Raw genomic sequence first — 18,301 nt, forward strand, 5'->3', positions numbered from 1 at the left:
TCATTTTAAAATGCTTCATCCCACAGACGAAAAAGGACTACCTCGGCATGGCCCTGAGAAACAACGTCCTCTATTTTGTTTACAAGCTGAACGGAATCGTTCAGGAGATCGAGTCGGTGGACATCACCCTGTCGAATCCAGATCGGATCTTCATGGATAAAGTGGACATGCGCAGGTCGGGCTACCACATGCTTCCAACACTAATAGCAGAGTCTCGTGATCATTAACAGTGCATTGTCCAGTTGTTGTTGTTTTGTTTAAAATCGTGATCAGGTGAGATCAAACTCTGAGGCATGCAGGTTTAATCCCTGAAGAAATCTATGATAAATAAAGAGGTTAAAATTGGTATGTACGGGAATAGAGAGGGAACTAGAAAGTCACTGGATAAGGTAAGGCTTTCAAGTTTCGCATGGAAAGCATGGCAAGACCTTGATAGGAGATCGCAACACAGAAGATAGACACGTGCTAAAATGTCGAAATACGTCTCAGGTAAGACGAGTGATGAGACCGTTAATAATGAAATAATAAATCTTAAATAAAACTTTAGCACGTTCGCCTCACACCTCCAGGGTCGAGGGTTTCGATTCCCACCGTGGCCCTGTGTGTGCGGAGTTTGCATGTTCTCCCCGTGCTGCGGGGGTTTCCTCCGGGTACTCCGGTTTCCTCCCCCAGTCCAAAGACATGCACGGTAGGCTGATTGGCGTGTCTAAAGTGTCCGTAGTGTATGAACGGGTGTGTGAATGTGTATGTGCCCTGCGATGGATTGGCACCCTGTCCAGGGTGTACCCCGCCTTGTGCCCCATGCTCCCTGGGATAGGCTCCAGGTTCCCCGTGACCCTGAAAAGGATAAAGCGGTACAGAAGATGGATGGATGGAATAAAACTTAGTACACTATAATAATACTTCTAATAGCATAATATAATAATGCTGAAAATATAGCATGATAAAAATCTTTTCTATAGAAAACCTTGCAGCAGGAACAGATCGAAACCTCTGTGGGATTATTAATGTAACATTTTGGAAAATATGATATTTCACCAATGTTGTTTAAACCGTATGATTCCAATGATGTATTCATTGTATATTTAGTTGTCATATGACGTGTATTCTAACTCATTTAGAAAGGGATTCAGTCCGTAATGAGTCACGTTAGAGAATATCAAGCATGTCATTTCCACTGGATCCTAATTGCTGGTGCGTCAGATTCCAGATCGTGTGATCGGTCGAATTCACTCGGTGAATCTGAACAAAATGAATCGAATATTCATCCCTCTGCTTCTCTGCTCTGCTATGTCTTTAGGATTTATGAAGATGCTCAGGTCAATCTCACAAAGTTATTCACGACAAATAAACCAGATCAAGAAGTCCCAAGGTCCGCACAGGGAGACGCGCTAAATAACCTGCTGGACCTCCATCCCAGTGAAGCCGTCTTCTACGTAGGAGGTTACCCGAACGACTTCACCGTAAGTGTGATGCTTATTACCGCATGTAATGATTTGAAATGCGAAACAACATTTGCATTTATTTTTTTTTCCTAAAGTTAAAACGCCTCTCTTCTTTTTTTAGCCTCCACCACCTCTTAATTATCCCGGATACCGGGGCTGTATAGAGTTCAACATGTTTAACGAGAAGTTTATGAGTCTGTACAACTTTAAGTCACTGGGACCTGAGAATGTCACCTTACAGATGCCGTGCAAGAGGTAAGAGGACAGTGACGGTCCTGAAGTGTTTTTATTTCATCTTATGTGCTATTCTATATAAGAGGAACGCTAACATACATTTTATCCGTTTGTAGTTAGATGTAATGTAGAAAGTCAGCAAGTGTGAATCACAGGAAATCAGAATGCTTGGCTGATTTACAGAGGAACTAATAGCATTCAAGATCCCCCACACCCGCACTGTATCTTAACAACCCTGGGAGCTGCTTAGCAAGCTAGATAGATATGGAGAATAGTGAAGAGCCTTTTATATACTCTTACTGATGGAGAACGTGGTGGCGGTGTATAAAGATGGAATCGGGTTCTCTCTCAGTCTGAGGAAGCGACATATGGGACACTGACGAGCCCCAAGTTTCCCAAGTAAAACCTTTCCGAAAAGTAAAACACCGACTGTCACGTGACCGTGATGTCATAGAAATTCCACTCTCTTCAAAATGAGTGAACTCAAATTTCGTTTTTTTTTTTTTTTTTCTTCTCAACCAAGGCATGGTTGGAAAAAGCAATAGCGTGTGGGAAAGCCGCTCAGCCCAAAACGCATCAACGAATCATGCTTGTCTGGGGGCGGGACATGTACGTCTCTAGAGAGCATTTAATTGGACGAACGTGAAGATTTGCATCAGTACGAATTGTCGGTTTTAAATGGCTTTTAGCGTTTTTCACAGAACTGTAAGAAGTTAAAATCGACTAGAAGTTAAAACTACTCGAAGTTAAACTGAGAATATCTACGAAACGTTTTTATTTAAAATGATTTATTTTATTCAGTATAGTGTCGTGCAAAAAGCTGTGAAAGTTTCATTTAGCAGTTTTCCGAGAAGTGACCGAAGTTCAAATGAGAATAAAACCTTCTCTTTCTTTCTTTAGATATATGTTATACAAACGTTCTTAAAGAACAGTTTTTATTTCAGGGGCAGATGATGTTAAAAAAAAGAAACAGACAATACAAACCAGCGTGTCATGTTACAGAGAAACCCCAAAGCCCTCCTTACTACAGATGTTCTTGTGTCTGAAAACTTTACAGCTTTACTTCTGACTGTTAGAATGCTTTAAAAAAAAAAAAAAAAAAGTCGTCTTCCCACAGAAAACTTTTACAACAATTACACACACTTTTAAAAAAAAATCCCTTGTGTTTTTAACAAATCCCGATGTGTAAGAAAATGAATCAACGCCTTCTGACCAATCAGTATCAAGCATTCAGCGCTGCAGTGGTTAAAAACTGAATATCTGACTTTTGTACATTGTTCCATTTGTTCTCTCGCAATTCCAAGATACATCCAGCAAGAGGAAGGTGAATACCTTGATGGCACGGGTTATATTCAGTTGCAGCTTGAAAATGTCCTCAGGAGGTTGAACATCTTCCAGAAGATAGAGACTCGAGCCGAGAACGGCATCCTGCTGTACATGGGAAACGAGGTCAGGTTCTGCTCAGGGACACTAATAAGCGCTTCACTTTTGAATGCAGTTATGATTTATGTTAGTTTTATGGCCAGGCACTATTAAAAATTTGATATGTGAAAGTCTACATAAATAGAAGATATTGTTTTAATAAATAAATAAATCCTTTTCTCAACAAAAGCTTTTCACTTAGAATAACACGTTTTGTTTTACTGCTATACAGAACACAATAGTCAGACTGTACACATGACAGTTTGTGAAAATATTATTGTCACACTGAATTATTAACAAAATAAAAACACTGTTCACGCGTATGGCGAGTGCATATTTTGCATAGTTCCATGGATAAATTCTTTTCAAAACGAAATCGTTCAAAAGTTGTGAAATGATAAGAATGTTCTCTGAGGAAAATTATGTTTTGAGAAAAGCTTTTATTTAAAAAAAAAAAAAATAAATAATAAAAAAAAAATAAATAAATATATATATATATATATATATATGTATATATATATATGTATATATATATATATATATATATGTATATGTGTATATATATATATATATATATATATATATATATATATATATATATATATATATATATATATATATATAATGCTAGGAGTAATTAATGGATTAATGAAATAACTACTCAAAAAATGTACTTATATTAAAAAATATTTTTTACATAGATAATTGAGATGAAAAATAATCATTTCAAAATAATAAATCATTTTTTGCTTGTGATTCCTGGCCTGATTTTCACTTGTATTGCTTGCACACTATTCACAAAGCAAACATTTATTACATTAAAAATAATAATAATAATAATAATAATAATAGTAGTAAATGAGGCTTCCAGAGCCTCAGTTGTTTAATATTTCTGGTGAAAATATTAAACAAATATTCAACTGAAATGTGGAATTTCTGGAAGTTGGTAGTGGCTCACTTAAACATCAGAACATTGCAATTCTTTTGTAGTACTATTAGTTTCTACTCGAGTTTCCCCATAACTTAAAAAAAAAATAAAAATTGTGTTGGGTTTTTTTTTTTTTACTGTTTTGCAGAACTCATACTACCTCATCACGCTCGAGAACCGCTATCTGGTGCTGCGTAGCAAAATTGGAGACAAACCGCTGGTGACCAAGAGGAGCACAGACACACAGGATTTGGTAGGTCATGCTAATGCTAATACCTGCCGTCACCACCAGTGTTGTTTTAACAGTGGATGATAGTGTAAGTGGTCCGTTTTCATTTTCAAGATCTCTCCGATCTCTCAGTGCGCGATGAAACTGAAAATGCCACTAAATTAAATTGTGTTTTAATTTTCATTTAAAAAAACAACAACAACAACAAAAAAACCCTGACGCTTGTTGTGGACCGAAAAAATAATACACTTGGGCATATTTCGTATACTCGGAGAATTTTTGTACTTTGTTGATTTGTGTTATTGTTTTTGTTGTTTCTTCTCCTTTCTTTAGAACGAGGAGCTCAAGGTGTTATTCGATAGCATAAATAACGTTATACAGATACGTTTCCGGACAAAGAACGACGTGGTGGTGACTGGTCCATACGCTTTTGAAGCTTTCGACAGCTACTTCATCGGTGGCGTCCCCTCAGATTTGAGAAGAAGGTGTGTCTTTTTTGGTTGATTGTTTGTTTGTTTCATTTTTATTTTTACTGTGCAACAAATAAGCTTGAGTGAAATCCTGTCTGATATTTTGTGACCGCATTTAGTTTGGCACGTCTTCATGTATTCTTGTATCGATTCAAGTCAATTCAGTGTTATTTATATAGCGCATTTTGTCCCAAAGCAGTTTTACAGAAATCTGGAAATTTTACATTTTAAATTGATCCCTTGTATTCTGTTCTACCAGGATACTAGTATTCTCATCTACCAGGGTATTAGTATTCTCATCTACCAGGATATTAGTATTCTCATCTACCAGGGTACTAGTATTCTCATCTACCAGGATATTAGTATTCTCATCTACCAGGATATTAGTATTCTCATCTACCAGGATATTAGTATTCTCATCTACCAGGATATTAGTATTCTCTTCTACCAGGGTACTAGTATTCTCTTCTACCAGGATATTAGTATTCTCTTCTACCAGGATATTAGTATTCTCTTCTACCAGGATACTAGTATTCTCTTCTACCAGGATATTAGTATTCTCTTCTACCAGGATATTAGTATTCTCTTCTTCCGGGATATTAGTATTCTCTTCTACCAGGATATTAGTATTCTCTTCTTCCGGGATATTAGTATTCTCTTCTACCAGGGTACTAGTATTCTCTTCTACCAGGATATTAGTATTCTCTTCTACCAGGATATTAGTATTCTCTTCTACCAGGATACTAGTATTCTCTTCTACCAGGATACTAGTATTCTCTTCTACCGGGATATTAGTATTCTCTTCTACCAGGGTACTAGTATTCTCTTCTGCCAGGATATTAGTATTCTCTTCTACCAGGATACTAGTATTCTCTTCTTCCGGGATATTAGTATTCTCTTCTACCAGGATATTAGTATTCTCTTCTACCAGGATACTAGTATTCTCTTCTTCCGGGATATTAGTATTCTCTTCTACCAGGATATTAGTATTCTCTTCTACCAGGATACTAGTATTCTCTTCTACCAGGGTATTAGTATTCTCTTCTACCAGGATATTAGTATTCTCTTCTACCAGGATATTAGTATTCTCTTCTTCCGGGATATTAGTATTCTCTTCTACCAGGATATTAGTATTCTCTTCTACCAGGATATTAGTATTCTCTTCTACCAGGATATTAGTATTCTCTTCTTCCGGGATATTAGTATTCTCTTCTACCAGGATATTAGTATTCTCTTCTACCAGGATACTAGTATTCTCTTCTACCAGGATACTAGTATTCTCTTCTACCAGGATATTAGTATTCTCTTCTACCAGGATATTAGTATTCTCTTCTACCAGGATATTAGTATTCTCTTCTACCAGGGTACTAGTATTCTCTTCTACCAGGATACTAGTATTCTCTTCTACCAGGATATTAGTATTCTCATCTACCAGGATACTAGTATTCTCTTCTACCAGGATATTAGTATTCTCTTCTACCAGGATATTAGTATTCTCTTCTACCAGGGTACTAGTATTCTCTTCTACCAGGATACTAGTATTCTCTTCTTCCGGGATACTAGTATTCTCTTCTACCAGGATATTAGTATTCTCATCTACCAGGGTACTAGTATTCTCTTCTACCAGGATACTAGTATTCTCTTCTACCAGGGTACTAGTATTCTCTTCTACCAGGGTACTAGTATTCTCTTCTACCAGGATACTAGTATTCTCTTCTACCAGGATACTAGTATTCTCATCTACCAGGATACTAGTATTCTCTTCTACCAGGATACTAGTATTCTCTTCTACCAGGGTACTAGTATTCTCTTCTACCAGGATACTAGTATTCTCTTCTACCAGGATACTAGTATTCTGTTCTACCAGGGTACTAGTATTCTCTTCTACCAGGGTACTAGTATTCTCTTCTACCAGGATATTAGTATTCTCTTCTACCAGGGTACTAGTATTCTCTTCTACCAGGGTACTAGTATTCTATCCTCCCAGGATACCAGTATTAATTGGAAATATATTTTTTCAAATCCTTTCCAGTTAATTGTCTGTGTGCCTTTGATCTCAGAAATAAAACCCTGCTTTATTGTCACTGTACCCCATTTGTAGATACAACATCACGGTGCCACCATTGAGGGGTTATGTGACGGGTTTGAGTGCCGCCGGCAAAGCTCCATCTCCACTGAATAAAGTGGGTGCTGGCCGGAGTTATGGCAGCAAGATGCTGGTGAGGATTTTATTTTTTAAAGTGAAATTCAGCTTGAATAAATCAGGCAGATTTCCTTAGTGCCATGTTAAAGTGCAAAGGTTTCTAGTAATGAATGAAATGAAACATTGAAATAGTTGTAGTAGTAGTTGTAGTAGTAGTGGTGGTAGTTGTGGTAGTCATAGTGTTAGTTGTAGTGGCTGTAGTAGTGGTGGTAGTTGTAGTAGTAGCTGTAGGAGTAGTTGTTGTTGTAATTGCTGTAGTAATAGCTGTAGCAGGCAAATTTCCTGCTGTGGAAAAGTTGAAGCTTTACCTCTGACTCTTACAAAGCACTGACACTTCCAAAAATATTAAATAAAAGTCGCCTTACAGAAATGATTATACATTTATTTTTTTTTGTTAAATAACAGCACATTTCTTTAATAAAAAAGGAAACCAAGTCCAGCATGCTGTGCCATTTGCTGTAGAACAGTCGTAAATAATCGATTAATATGGCCTTTTTATCGTTTTGCAGGCATTGAGGAACGCAGAGTTCAGCACGGGCAGTTCACTGGATTCTCCGCCCACAGGCTTCAGTCTGGACGGAGCTTTGACACTTTCGCTTGGATTCAAGAGCACCGGGAAGGACGGTCTTCTGCTGCAGAACAAACAGGCTGTGCGTGTTCTCCATAAATAATCATGTTCACGTGTAAATACATATTTAGTTTATACAGTAAAGTTCAGTACTGTAAGTGTTCAGGTCTGTGAACTCACATTAATGGCGTCATGTATCAGTGTTAGTCAGTAAACGTTTTGGCAAATTTTGGCATTTAAATGAAATAATGTGCCTAAAGCAGTTTGAACAAAAGAAAATAAATGGTAAATGAGCAGGATGTTCTCATATTCCTATTTTATTTCAGGATTTCTCAAGCTGCTAAAACGATTTTCAGTTTTAAGTCATACACTGTTGAATTATAACTATTTAAGAAGTGAAGTTTTGGCATTTTGTAAAGCAGGTCTTAGTAGTGGAATCAGCACCTATTTAGTGTGTTGGAGTGACATTTATACGTTTGCAAATATTTAAGCAAAGCAAAAAAAACAGACTAGGGAGGAGGGACGTGTAGTAAGGTGCAGGGCTAAACAACATGCCCGTTAAACGTTTCAGCGTATAAGTGTGTACAACGCTTGAGACGAATCAACTGAAAGTGCTGCTCTCGTCTGATTCCTCGTATAGAGCAAAAAGATCGGGCTCTCGATGGTGAACGGATACGTGGTACTGAAGGACGAGAACCGTGCTTGGAGTTCCAATAAACAGTACCAAGATGGAGAATGGCATTACGTTACTGCCACCAACAAGGGTGGAAGGTAAGTGTAGTATAGTAAAAAAAAAACAGTGTATATATGTGTATGTGTATATATATATATATGATTTATATACAAAATCATAGTAAACTTTGCCAGCACAAGTATTATGTTAATTGCTTAATTATAATATTGCAGTACAATTCCCTAAAAGCATCATGGTTTCGTTACTCGTTAGGTTCTTCCTCTAATTTGTCACCATCTATAAATAGGACGTATGATGGTATGATTTTCATTTACCTAAAGCCACATCTGCATATCTTCCATATCTCCTGTCTTGTAGAATGGAGCTCCGAGTCGACGAAGACGACACAGGAAAGGATTTCCCACAGGCTCCCGATCTCAACTTCCTCTCCAATAACGTCACTCTGGGCGCGGGCTCCTTCACAGGCTGCATGTCCAACGTCTACCTGAGAAGGTTACCATTAGTTCCACACCTTCAATGTTTCTGTTTGTACCATGCGCTAGTTAGTGTCCAAGTGTGGACTATAATAATAGAGAGAGTAAACAAATGAACAGGATTATTATAGCGAGTGTTAATGATGAAATTATGTGCTGCTCATAGTCGGGTGTTATTGTTTTTTTTGTTGTTGTTTTTTTTGCAGGTCTGATGCTTTGTACTTGCCGGAGGACTTGAGTGGTTTTTCCTCGACGGGAGACGTGATCTTGGATACGTGCATGTCTGAGCATCAGCCTGAGAACATGTGGGATAACCCGAAGAAGGTGAGCATCTGCGTTCTTTCAGAGTCCTCTTTCTCAAGTGCACAGAGAATGATGTGGTGACCAAATACATTCCGGTTATAAAAAGGACAGGAAAGAACAAAAAAAACCCTAAATGTTATGTATAGTTAAAGATATGTGCAATGGGTGCAATTAAATGTCATTGTGTAACAAGTAAGTCTTTCAGTTTGGGTGAGCGCTTATTTAGAATGGGGCCAAAGAAGTGGAAGATGAAAATTAAAAACAAAGAGACATAACCCCTTAACTTTATTTTGACTACATTTTTTGCTATTATTTGCATTGAGTAGTAGTACCAATAATACCATATATAAACATAGCTACAAGCAGCGATTAAGGGACCAAGCACTTTCTGGCCCCACCCATTTAGTGACGAAAGAAGATCAGAAGCCAATGGGATCATCGGCGCTTGTTCCCAAGGAGATATACTACATCTGATGGCAATACATCAACCCATTGCTGAGATGTTGCCTCACTTCCTGTTTGCACAGGAATGTTGCGAATGTTGATGTTAATTTAACATCAGATCATGTTGTGCCAAGCATGGTGTCAATACGTCAAAGCTGTACCGTGATCTTCCTCAGAAGGACTTAGATGACGTTTCTAAGAGAATAAGCAAAAAAAGAGAGGAGTTTTTGTTGAAATTCAAAATGGCCGACTTTTCGTTTAACATCACAGTAAGGCGCTTACTGTATTATTATTATGGAAATAATGTATACGTATTATTACTATAACTAATCAATTGTCTGTTCGTAAAAGAGGTGCCAGTGTTCCTACGGACTTCCGTTTGTGATTGTAGTGCAACGCTGCCGTGCCTCAGCGAACGCCGTCCATGTTTGCACGGAAGCTGCTAGGTCTTGTGCTCACGTGTGTGTTGTGTGCTTTGTTTCCAGTGATGAAGACGATCCTGAGAGAGTGGACTAACAGGGAGATGTGTGTCAGCTAGTCTCATCTTAGACCAGCACCTGCCTAACCAGACGCCTAATCTGATCACTGCATGAACTTTTTTTTCATTTTTATCGCTAGTAAACATTTTCCACTGATACATATACATTTCACCCATTCCTAACCCGTATGTAAACACAAACCATTTAGCGGAGACAAAGTAACATTTTATTTGGAATTTTCTTTCTATTTTTGTTGTTTGTATGAGTGTCAATATCAATACCAGTGTGTTTCAGATAAAGGACTACTAATAAACACTCTAACCAAGTTCTCACCTAATGAGGGAATTATTTGGTCCTGTTTTTTTTATTTATTTTTTTTACCATTCAATCAATATGCTAATATTCTCATAATCCATGTCCACTCACACTTCTTAACAATAATTCTTACCAAGGGGGTGTGTGTGTGTGTGTGTGTGGAGGATGGAGGTATGTTTTATACATAGTGGGGACCAAATGTCCCCATAAGGACAGGAATATCTGAGTGTTTAATCTCTGTGGACACTTGGCTGTTCCCCACAAGGACAACATTGTTTTGTTTTGTTTTTTTTTAAATACTAAATTTGTCCCTTTTATTTAAAAACCTAATGGAGCCTAAGATTTTCCTTTTGTTAACTGATGTTACTGTTGGAGTTGGATTCAAGTTTTTAGATTCAACTGAATTTATCCTCTCACGAGGATAGTAAGACGTGCGAGTGTGTGTTGTGTCGAACAGATTTACAGCATGTGTAGCTGAACAAACTCATCGCTGATACATTTACACTTTCTCTACCTAACTCCAATCGACATGCTCATGGTAAAATTTCCCCCAAAAACATACTGTACAGATCAGCGTGTGACACTCGTAAAGATAGAAATTAGGATAATCCAGGAATCAGCATTAGTGCAAAAATCAGACGTAAGTATGCGGCGTAATCCAAAACTGAGAATGGTTTGACATGATGAAAAGTGAATGGAACGTAAAAATCAGGGTAGCGAAAGGAATTGTACGACGACGGTGTTGTTGAATCCGACCGGTCAGAAGGTGTTTGATTCACTTTCTATATCAGTAAAACAAATCACATGCTTACATTTCTATAGTAACTTCTATTAGAACTATTACTACACTTCTATGTACACAGGAACTTCTAAGACAGTTCCTCATGGAGCCTGATTTAAAATGTGTCTAAGTGTTGATATGGTACATTTTTCTATAAGGAGCTGATTGTTGAACATTTATGGAAGGAAGCCTTCGTAAAGTGTCATCGCTTTCTCAAAGGTAAAGCTTTTAAGTTTTCCAACATGGGGAAGTCTTCAGAACAGAAGAGTTTTGGGGTTTCCAGTAGAAAAAATGGCCTGGTGTGGAAATGATTGCCCAGTATACCGTTACAGCATTGCTGCCTCACAGCTCTAGGGACCTGGGTTCGATCCTGAGCTCGGGTTAATGTCTGGGTGGAGGTTCAGATCTTCTCCATGTGTTTGCGTGGGTTTCCTTCAGGTTCTCTGGTTTCCTTCCACTTCCAAACAACATGCAGATAGGTAGATTGGCTACTCCAAAATGCTCCTGGGTGGGAATAATTGGGTGCATGGAGATGAACTGATGCCCTAGTGCCCGGTGTTATCACCATTGAGATGAATGGCAATATGCAATAACCACATGCAACTTAACCTTTCAATATCTGGTGATTCCCAACCCTGGTTCAGGAGTCCCTTCACCGTATATATGTTTTGATTTTCCTGCTGTAACCCGCCTGATCCAATTAATTACCTCGACGTGTTAGAGTTAAAGGTATGTAGATATTTTATAGCAGGAAAATGCTAATCTATGCACATCAGAGCTTCTCCAGGCTAGCTGTATTCCACATGATAACAGCAGGAGTCATCTGAGTGGTCATATTCTTTGCTCAAGGTCCTGCTCAGTATATCTCCAAAGAAGTATACAAGAGCTACATGTCGTGAATCATTTGGTATTATATAACCCAAGCTGTACCTTGATAAAAAAATTTATAACAACTAGAGGGGTTACACCGAAGTGGATCTAAAACATAGACACAATCCTACAGAAGAATGAGAAACAGGATCTTGGGAGGGAGATTTAAGAACAAAACATTTTGGTTAAATGTTATTCATGGTAACAGTTTGTGTTTTTGGTAATGAGATAAAAAAAAAAAAATAAATAAATAAAAAAAACAACTATTGATTGTTGATAATGTGATCGTTTCTGTTCATTTTAAGTGTAAAGCTAGTTCAGGTCTCTGTTGATATTCCATAGAAGTTGCCCAAAATGTGCTACGTAACCAATCTGCTAAGCAGTTAAAACTTTCTAGAGTCTGTGATATTGGGAGGGCCAGTGGGTGGAGCCAGAACACTATAAAAGGTAAGTGGGAGAAGATGGCAGTGTGGCCAACTTAGCGACATTTTAGACCCCTTTTAAAGAGTTTATTAATAAAGAAGAACAGTGACAATTCTGACAACTTTTTGAGCAGACACTGGAGACAGTACTTTCCATCTGACATCACAGCTTCTGGCCTTGTCCAGGGTGTATCCCTGGCTTGTGCCCAGTGTTCCTGGGGTTAGTGGTAGACACTCTAGATAGTGCTACACTGACCAGGAAAATGCAGATACTGAAGATGAACGGATGACAGCAGTCTCCTTAGCCATTCCCCACAATGATGGTGGCGTTCCTACGATATTGTCTGGGATGCATCAAGACACATTAGTGTTTACATGAGTACGTGTGGTTTGAGTGAATAAATCACAATGATAAACCCATGATATCTGTTATCTAGTTATTTAATACTAACCACTCGTGGTTCGGTCATTCAGGACACTAATGTTATTGTTCGTTCAAAATCAAATACCATGGTTACTGTACGTGGCACCTAAAGGTCAAAGATTAGACTCCGCCATGAGAGCCAATCATATATTTCTATATTCTGACTAAGGGGGCTTAGTGGCTTAGTGGTTAGCACTTTTGCCTCGCACCTCTGGGGTTGGGGGAACGAATCCCACCTTCACCCTGTGTGCGTGAAGTTCGAATGTTCTCCCCATGCTTCGGGGGTTTCCTCCCCCAGTCCAAAGACATGCGTTGTAGGCTGATTGGCACTTCCAAATTGTCCGTAGTGTGTCAATGTGTGTGTGATTGTGCCCTGCATTAGGTTGACACCCAGTCCAGTGTGTCCCCCACCTTGTGCCCGAGTTCCCTGGGATAGACTCCAGGCTTCCCCACGATCCTGCTTCAAATAAGCAATATGGAAAATGGATGGAGGGATATTCTGAATCACAGTATTATCCTAAAAACCTGTATTTGGTTTGTCTTAATATAAACCTTATCAAATATTAGAACCTTCCCATTCACAGATGGACTGAAAGGATGCTCATCCTGAGCCCCAAGCTCATGTGTATGTTTTGTTTATAGGATGGCAAAGAAGAGATAAAGGATGATGGAGTCTCTAGCTGCTTCCACCCGACTCCGATCCCAGATTCCTTTCACCTCGCAGGTGCTTCCAGCAGTCTGAGCTACACCATGCCCTCTCGAGCTCTCACACACAGGTGAGTTCACTTCCTGTTAATGTTACGAATGTTCATAACAACGCCAACGTCAATAGAGTATAATGGGATTAAAGTGTTGACAGAGAGTCGTCTAATGCATTGTTTGCTTCACAGGCCCTACTTTTCCTTAGATGTCAAGACGAAGTCGGCAGAGGGTCTGCTGTTCTACATTCCCGCCGAACAGGAAAAGTACCACTTGGCTCTTTATGTGTCCAAGGGAAGAATCCGCTTGTCAGTTGGCCGTCAGAGGGAAATCTTTAACAGGGAGAAGTACAACGATGGAAAGTGGCACACGGTTAGAATTCTACTGCGGGTTATTTATTTTTAATCATGGTCAACCTTTTGACCTTCAACGATCTCTTGGCAGGTAACACTGAGTCTGGAGAAGCGCAGGTTTCGCCTGGTTATTGATGGTCTGAGGGCCCAGGACGGTGTGCTGAATCCAGGAGAGAGCTCGTCCATCCAGCTGAGTACAGCTGTGCACCTGGGCAGCCCTCCACCACACACGCATGCTGATCTGAAGGTGATTTAACACACACTATTTAGCGGTTCCAGAAGAGTTCAAATGAAGAACTGAATTGATAAAGGGATTTGTAATGGTGGAAACGGTACATTTCTAATCTCTCAAACTCATTCCTAGTGGAAGAGTTTGCCCGTGCACGGCGTGGTCGGGTGTGTCCGCAATTTCAGGATGAACGGCTCGGCGATGGCGGCACCAGCAGTGAATTGTGGTGTAGGTCTGTGCTTTGAGGGGCAGATGGAAAGCGGGGCGTACTTCTCAGGGAAGGGAGCTCACATCATTATTGGTGAGTCCTAGTCAAAACCTTCCACTAATCACTTCATTGTACAATTAAGTCATACAATCAGATACATCCATTTGGGATCCCTTTGGGTTGTCGATTTCTAACCATCAAACATAATCGAATAAAATATTTTAGAACCAATTTTAGAGGCAAATTTAAATGTGACCTCTGACACGTCATACAGTAAGAGCTTACTTCTTGTCTTTGTGCAGATGAGTCGTTTATGGTGACCAGGAAATTCGAGCTCGTGTTCGAGTTGCGTCCCAGTAATCAGAGCGGCCTCCTACTGCACACGGGAAACTCTGACCATCATCTCACCGTGTTCATGAGGAAAGGAGAGGTGAGCTCTTTCTTTAAATTTGGACCCTAGTCAGGATGTTATGGGTCAAAGTGCCTCAGTTTGATCATATAGGAAACTAATCAACGTTGGTCTTGTAACAGTAACAGTAAAATTTCTTGTCAGGGTATTATACGAAACCGTCATTGATAATGTTCCTATAACAGCACGTCCTGAAGTGTTTTATTTCTTCCATAATAACTGTTCCGTTGTTTATTATTCAACATACGCACAGTTGTCAATGTGTTAGTTCTGCTCACCTTCTGTCTAAACACATCGGGTCTTTTATCAGGTAAACTGTAAGATACACAGCGGTGCTTAGAATTTTCTGGATTTCTGCGTAAATATGACCTAAAACATCGTCGTCCTAAAAGTAGATTATTTATTGAGGAAAATGACGCAATATTACGTAAATGTGAGTGGCTTCAATTAATTTTAGGACTCGTGTGGACATCTGATGATGTTTTAGGTCATACGTAAGCAGTTATATTATAATGAACATTTTACAAACTTTCAAGCACCACTGTACAGTAGGGCTCTGTGCACATGTACAATATGATCAGGTCAATGATGGTTCCTTACCACTGATGATTGGAGTAACTGTCCAGCTACAAATGACCGATATACAAGATAAAATGGCTCATGAGTGTAACAAACAGTCCCTGCCAAAACTACTGGAATGGCGAGGCCAATTCGTTTGTTTGTGTTTGTACACCAAAGACTTCTGAGTTTGAGATCAAAGTCTGAGATGAGAGTTGAGGATTTTTCTTTAGGATCATTGTGTTGCTGTTCCTCCTGATTAATTTGGATGCATTTCTCTGTAAACGTCTGAATTCATTCTGCTGCTACCATCATGAGTTACATCGTATATAAGATTACTGAGAATGTTCCAGAAGCAGCCATGCAAGCCTTCTTTGAACGGTCATGTCATTGACTGTTGTTTTTGGGTTTTTCTACACAGCTCTCACAATATTTCTGTCATCAGCTGTTGTTGTTTACCTTACCCGACCCATCGTCTGTTGCTCTTTTTTCATTGTATCGGCTATGCCCAATGCTTGTGCAACGCCTCTGATTGAGTTTCCCTCTTTTCTCAGCTTCAAAATGACTTGCTTTTCTCCCATAGACAGCTCTCTGATCTTCATGTTGGTTTATCCTTTCTAACAACAAACGCAGTCTTCACAGGTGAAGCTGAAGGCGAAAACCCCTGACTTCAGAGCTATTTATTGTTGAAACGATCGATCTAACAAGAAACACCTGTCAGGCACGTGTTCCAATATTTTCGCTCACCTAAAATCGAGTGGTCTGATACAAAACGTGCTACGTTTTAACGCCGTTTAACACGTCTACATATAAATACCAGGAAATAAAAAAAAACTTTCTCCTCATATTCATCTTTTGATCTCAAACCCAAATGTCTTCAGTCTACAGCAAGAACAAATGACCCGGCCTTGCCGTTCCAGTAGTTTCAGAGGGGACTGTATGAACTGAGTGCATTCCTGCTGCATTCTCAGGGAACAATAGCTGGCCTTCTTACAGGAAGTAAAAATTGTGATTTCACACAAGCATGTGATGAAACACAGCCTTGAATGTGAAACACCTCATCGAGTATGTAGGAAAGAATGGAAGACAAGACGAGAAAGAATCAGTCATCTCCAGAGGAGCGTTGCAGTTTGAACAGCGCCGATCTTTGGCTTGCAGGTGGTGGCTCAGGTGAATAACGGCGGCGGGGGATTCAATGTGTCCGTTCAGCCAAAGCAGTCCCTCTGTGATGGTGTGTTCCACAGAATAGCGGGTAAATCCTACCATTAAATACGTCGAAGCATCAACTGTCTACGGACTAAATGTCATTATGTGTAGAGATTAGACTATGAGAAATGGAAAGCTTCCCTAGATTTTTATTATTCCGATTTCACTCATCATATTATTGCTCCCCTGTTAGTAATCCAGCGGAACAATGTGGTAGAGATGCACGTGGACACAGAGGGCAGGTATACGATCGGCCCGAGCTCGTCTTCCCCCACCAAGGACAGATTTCCTGTTTATGTGGGTGGAGTTCCAGGTATTCGCATGAGGATTACAAAGATTAATACTCATTAGTAAAGGGTTGTGCTACTCAAAATCCAGAAAAGTTTCCTTTATCGAGCACTTCACGTTAAGTATTGATTACAATAACAACAACAACAAAAATAATAATAATAACAACAATAGTATTGAAAATGTTTTTATTTATTTATTTATATTGCAGTTTGGTTTAACACTTTTGGTAGTTTCTATAATAATGTATTTTGTATAAATTTATTTACATGAGGACTTTACTCTGATGAATCATTTATTATTATTATTATTATTATTATTGTTGTATTCATGTTTATATTTGATTAATCGATTGATTTATTCAACGCTCGCATTGCTAGTTTCTATAAAGTATTAATGTTTTATTAGTAATATTACTAAATTTATTTTCATGAGCACTTTATAGTAAGTTCTCTTTGTTTGTTTGTTTGTTTTATAGCTTAAACACTTGCACCAATAGAGTCAATAAAATACAGTCTTATTTCTCCTCTCAAACATAAGGCTACTTAAACCCTAACTGACCTAAAACTACTTAAACTCTTTATTCAAACGCATCAGCTATCATAAAGAGTGCTCTTTTTTTTTTTTTTTTTTTAAGACAAGTGCCATGGATGTCTGTTGACGCAAGGTCGTTATAACACGTCATGACAACTTCACATGACTTTGTAGCTCATGAGTTTCATATTTTAGTTTATAAGACTTTAGCACGACACTTGAAGTGAAGTGTTAGCATAAACTTATTATTTTTTTTCTGTTCTGCAGATCGTCGAAGGTTCTCATTCCTCCCGGTTACCGAATCCTATGTTGGGTGTCTCCAAAACATGGTCTTTAACAGGGACGTGGTGGTGTTTGACAAGCTCGCGGCGGTATTCGGACCTGTAAACGTGCGAGAGTGTCCAGCTAACTTGACAGCGCCTTCTCCACAGTGAAGACATTTCCACAGCTGTAGGATTAGAAGAGTAAGCCCGGAAATCATGAGAAATTATAGCGTAATACGTTTCCCAACTCCGTCCTGTAGTCCACTGTCTGATAGCTTCGTCTTTCATCGCCGTTAGATACAAAAGTCACATAATTGCCATATATTGAAATAAATGTGGACAGAGGTGAAGCAAAAACAAAAACACGATCTCCATGGAGCTTTCAATTGGGTGAATGTACTTATTGACCTGAAGTGTAATACTGCCTATTTATTTACTAGCTGGTCTCGTTTGCACACTATTTATACTGTACACACAATATTTAAGTCTTTTATGATAGCGGAAGTGAAACGTGAGGTGTCGTACTGTAACTTTGACCATTGTGGGTAATGTTTACCACCTGATTTACATTTCTACAAGCTGTATTATATTTGGTGTAAAGACTTATTAGGTAAGATAATGGACCATTTTTTTTTTTTTTTGTAATATTGTTGGTGGTGCTTGAAACGTGTGAAGAAATTAAAGTAACTTTTCTCACACAGGTCTGTTTTGTCTACTGTTTTCTTTGCAGGCCCTTTACTATTTCCAAAATTCATTACAAACCTCATATATATATATATATATATATATATATAAAATCAAGGGATAAGAATGAAAACAAGTTCATTGTGCTTAGTGTGTCGGAATCACA

The 18,301-nt window shown here is 38.8% G+C and overlaps 2 protein-coding genes across 5 annotated transcripts in view; both read left to right on the forward strand.

Moving 5' to 3' along the window:
* Positions 1–10,229, forward strand: part of si:ch211-241e1.3 (laminin subunit alpha-3) — a 112,074-nt gene extending 101,845 nt beyond the window's left edge. For all 4 annotated transcript variants that reach the window (XM_053681565.1, XM_053681566.1, XM_053681567.1 and 1 more), the window contains 12 exons: positions 27–175; positions 1,301–1,463; positions 1,567–1,700; positions 2,984–3,128; positions 4,178–4,282; positions 4,592–4,743; positions 6,830–6,947; positions 7,441–7,581; positions 8,140–8,270; positions 8,551–8,685; positions 8,873–8,990; positions 9,899–10,229. In XM_053681565.1, coding sequence (XP_053537540.1) covers positions 27–175; positions 1,301–1,463; positions 1,567–1,700; positions 2,984–3,128; positions 4,178–4,282; positions 4,592–4,743; positions 6,830–6,947; positions 7,441–7,581; positions 8,140–8,270; positions 8,551–8,685; positions 8,873–8,990; positions 9,899–9,901 — 1,494 coding nt within the window. In that variant the 3' untranslated portion in view covers positions 9,902–10,229. The remainder of the gene's footprint in view (positions 1–26; positions 176–1,300; positions 1,464–1,566; positions 1,701–2,983; positions 3,129–4,177; positions 4,283–4,591; positions 4,744–6,829; positions 6,948–7,440; positions 7,582–8,139; positions 8,271–8,550; positions 8,686–8,872; positions 8,991–9,898) is intronic.
* Positions 10,230–11,230: 1,001 nt separating this feature from the next.
* LOC124628287 (laminin subunit alpha-4) lies at positions 11,231–18,151 on the forward strand. The gene is made up of 9 exons (XM_047156497.2): positions 11,231–11,287; positions 13,347–13,480; positions 13,595–13,775; positions 13,848–14,003; positions 14,121–14,286; positions 14,496–14,623; positions 16,319–16,412; positions 16,560–16,679; positions 17,456–18,151. The coding sequence occupies exons 1-9, from the start codon at positions 11,231–11,233 to the stop codon at positions 17,620–17,622; spliced, it is 1,203 nt and encodes a 400-aa protein (XP_047012453.2). The 3' UTR covers positions 17,623–18,151.
* The last annotated feature ends 150 nt before the right edge of the window (positions 18,152–18,301 follow it).

The sequence above is a fragment of the Ictalurus punctatus genome, chromosome 7, assembly GCF_001660625.3.
Source record: "Ictalurus punctatus breed USDA103 chromosome 7, Coco_2.0, whole genome shotgun sequence".
In the NCBI taxonomy this organism is placed as follows: domain Eukaryota; kingdom Metazoa; phylum Chordata; class Actinopteri; order Siluriformes; family Ictaluridae; genus Ictalurus; species Ictalurus punctatus.

Coding starts and splice junctions, on each gene's coding strand:
- LOC124628287 (XM_047156497.2), top strand. CDS start 11,231: ATGGGGAAGTCTTCAGAACAGAAGAGTTTTGGGGTTTCCAGTAGAAAA. Junction 13,481..13,594: donor TCTCGAGCTCTCACACACAG/GTGAGTTCACTT, acceptor TTTGCTTCACAG/GCCCTACTTTTCCTTAGATG. Junction 14,004..14,120: donor ACACGCATGCTGATCTGAAG/GTGATTTAACAC, acceptor ACTCATTCCTAG/TGGAAGAGTTTGCCCGTGCA.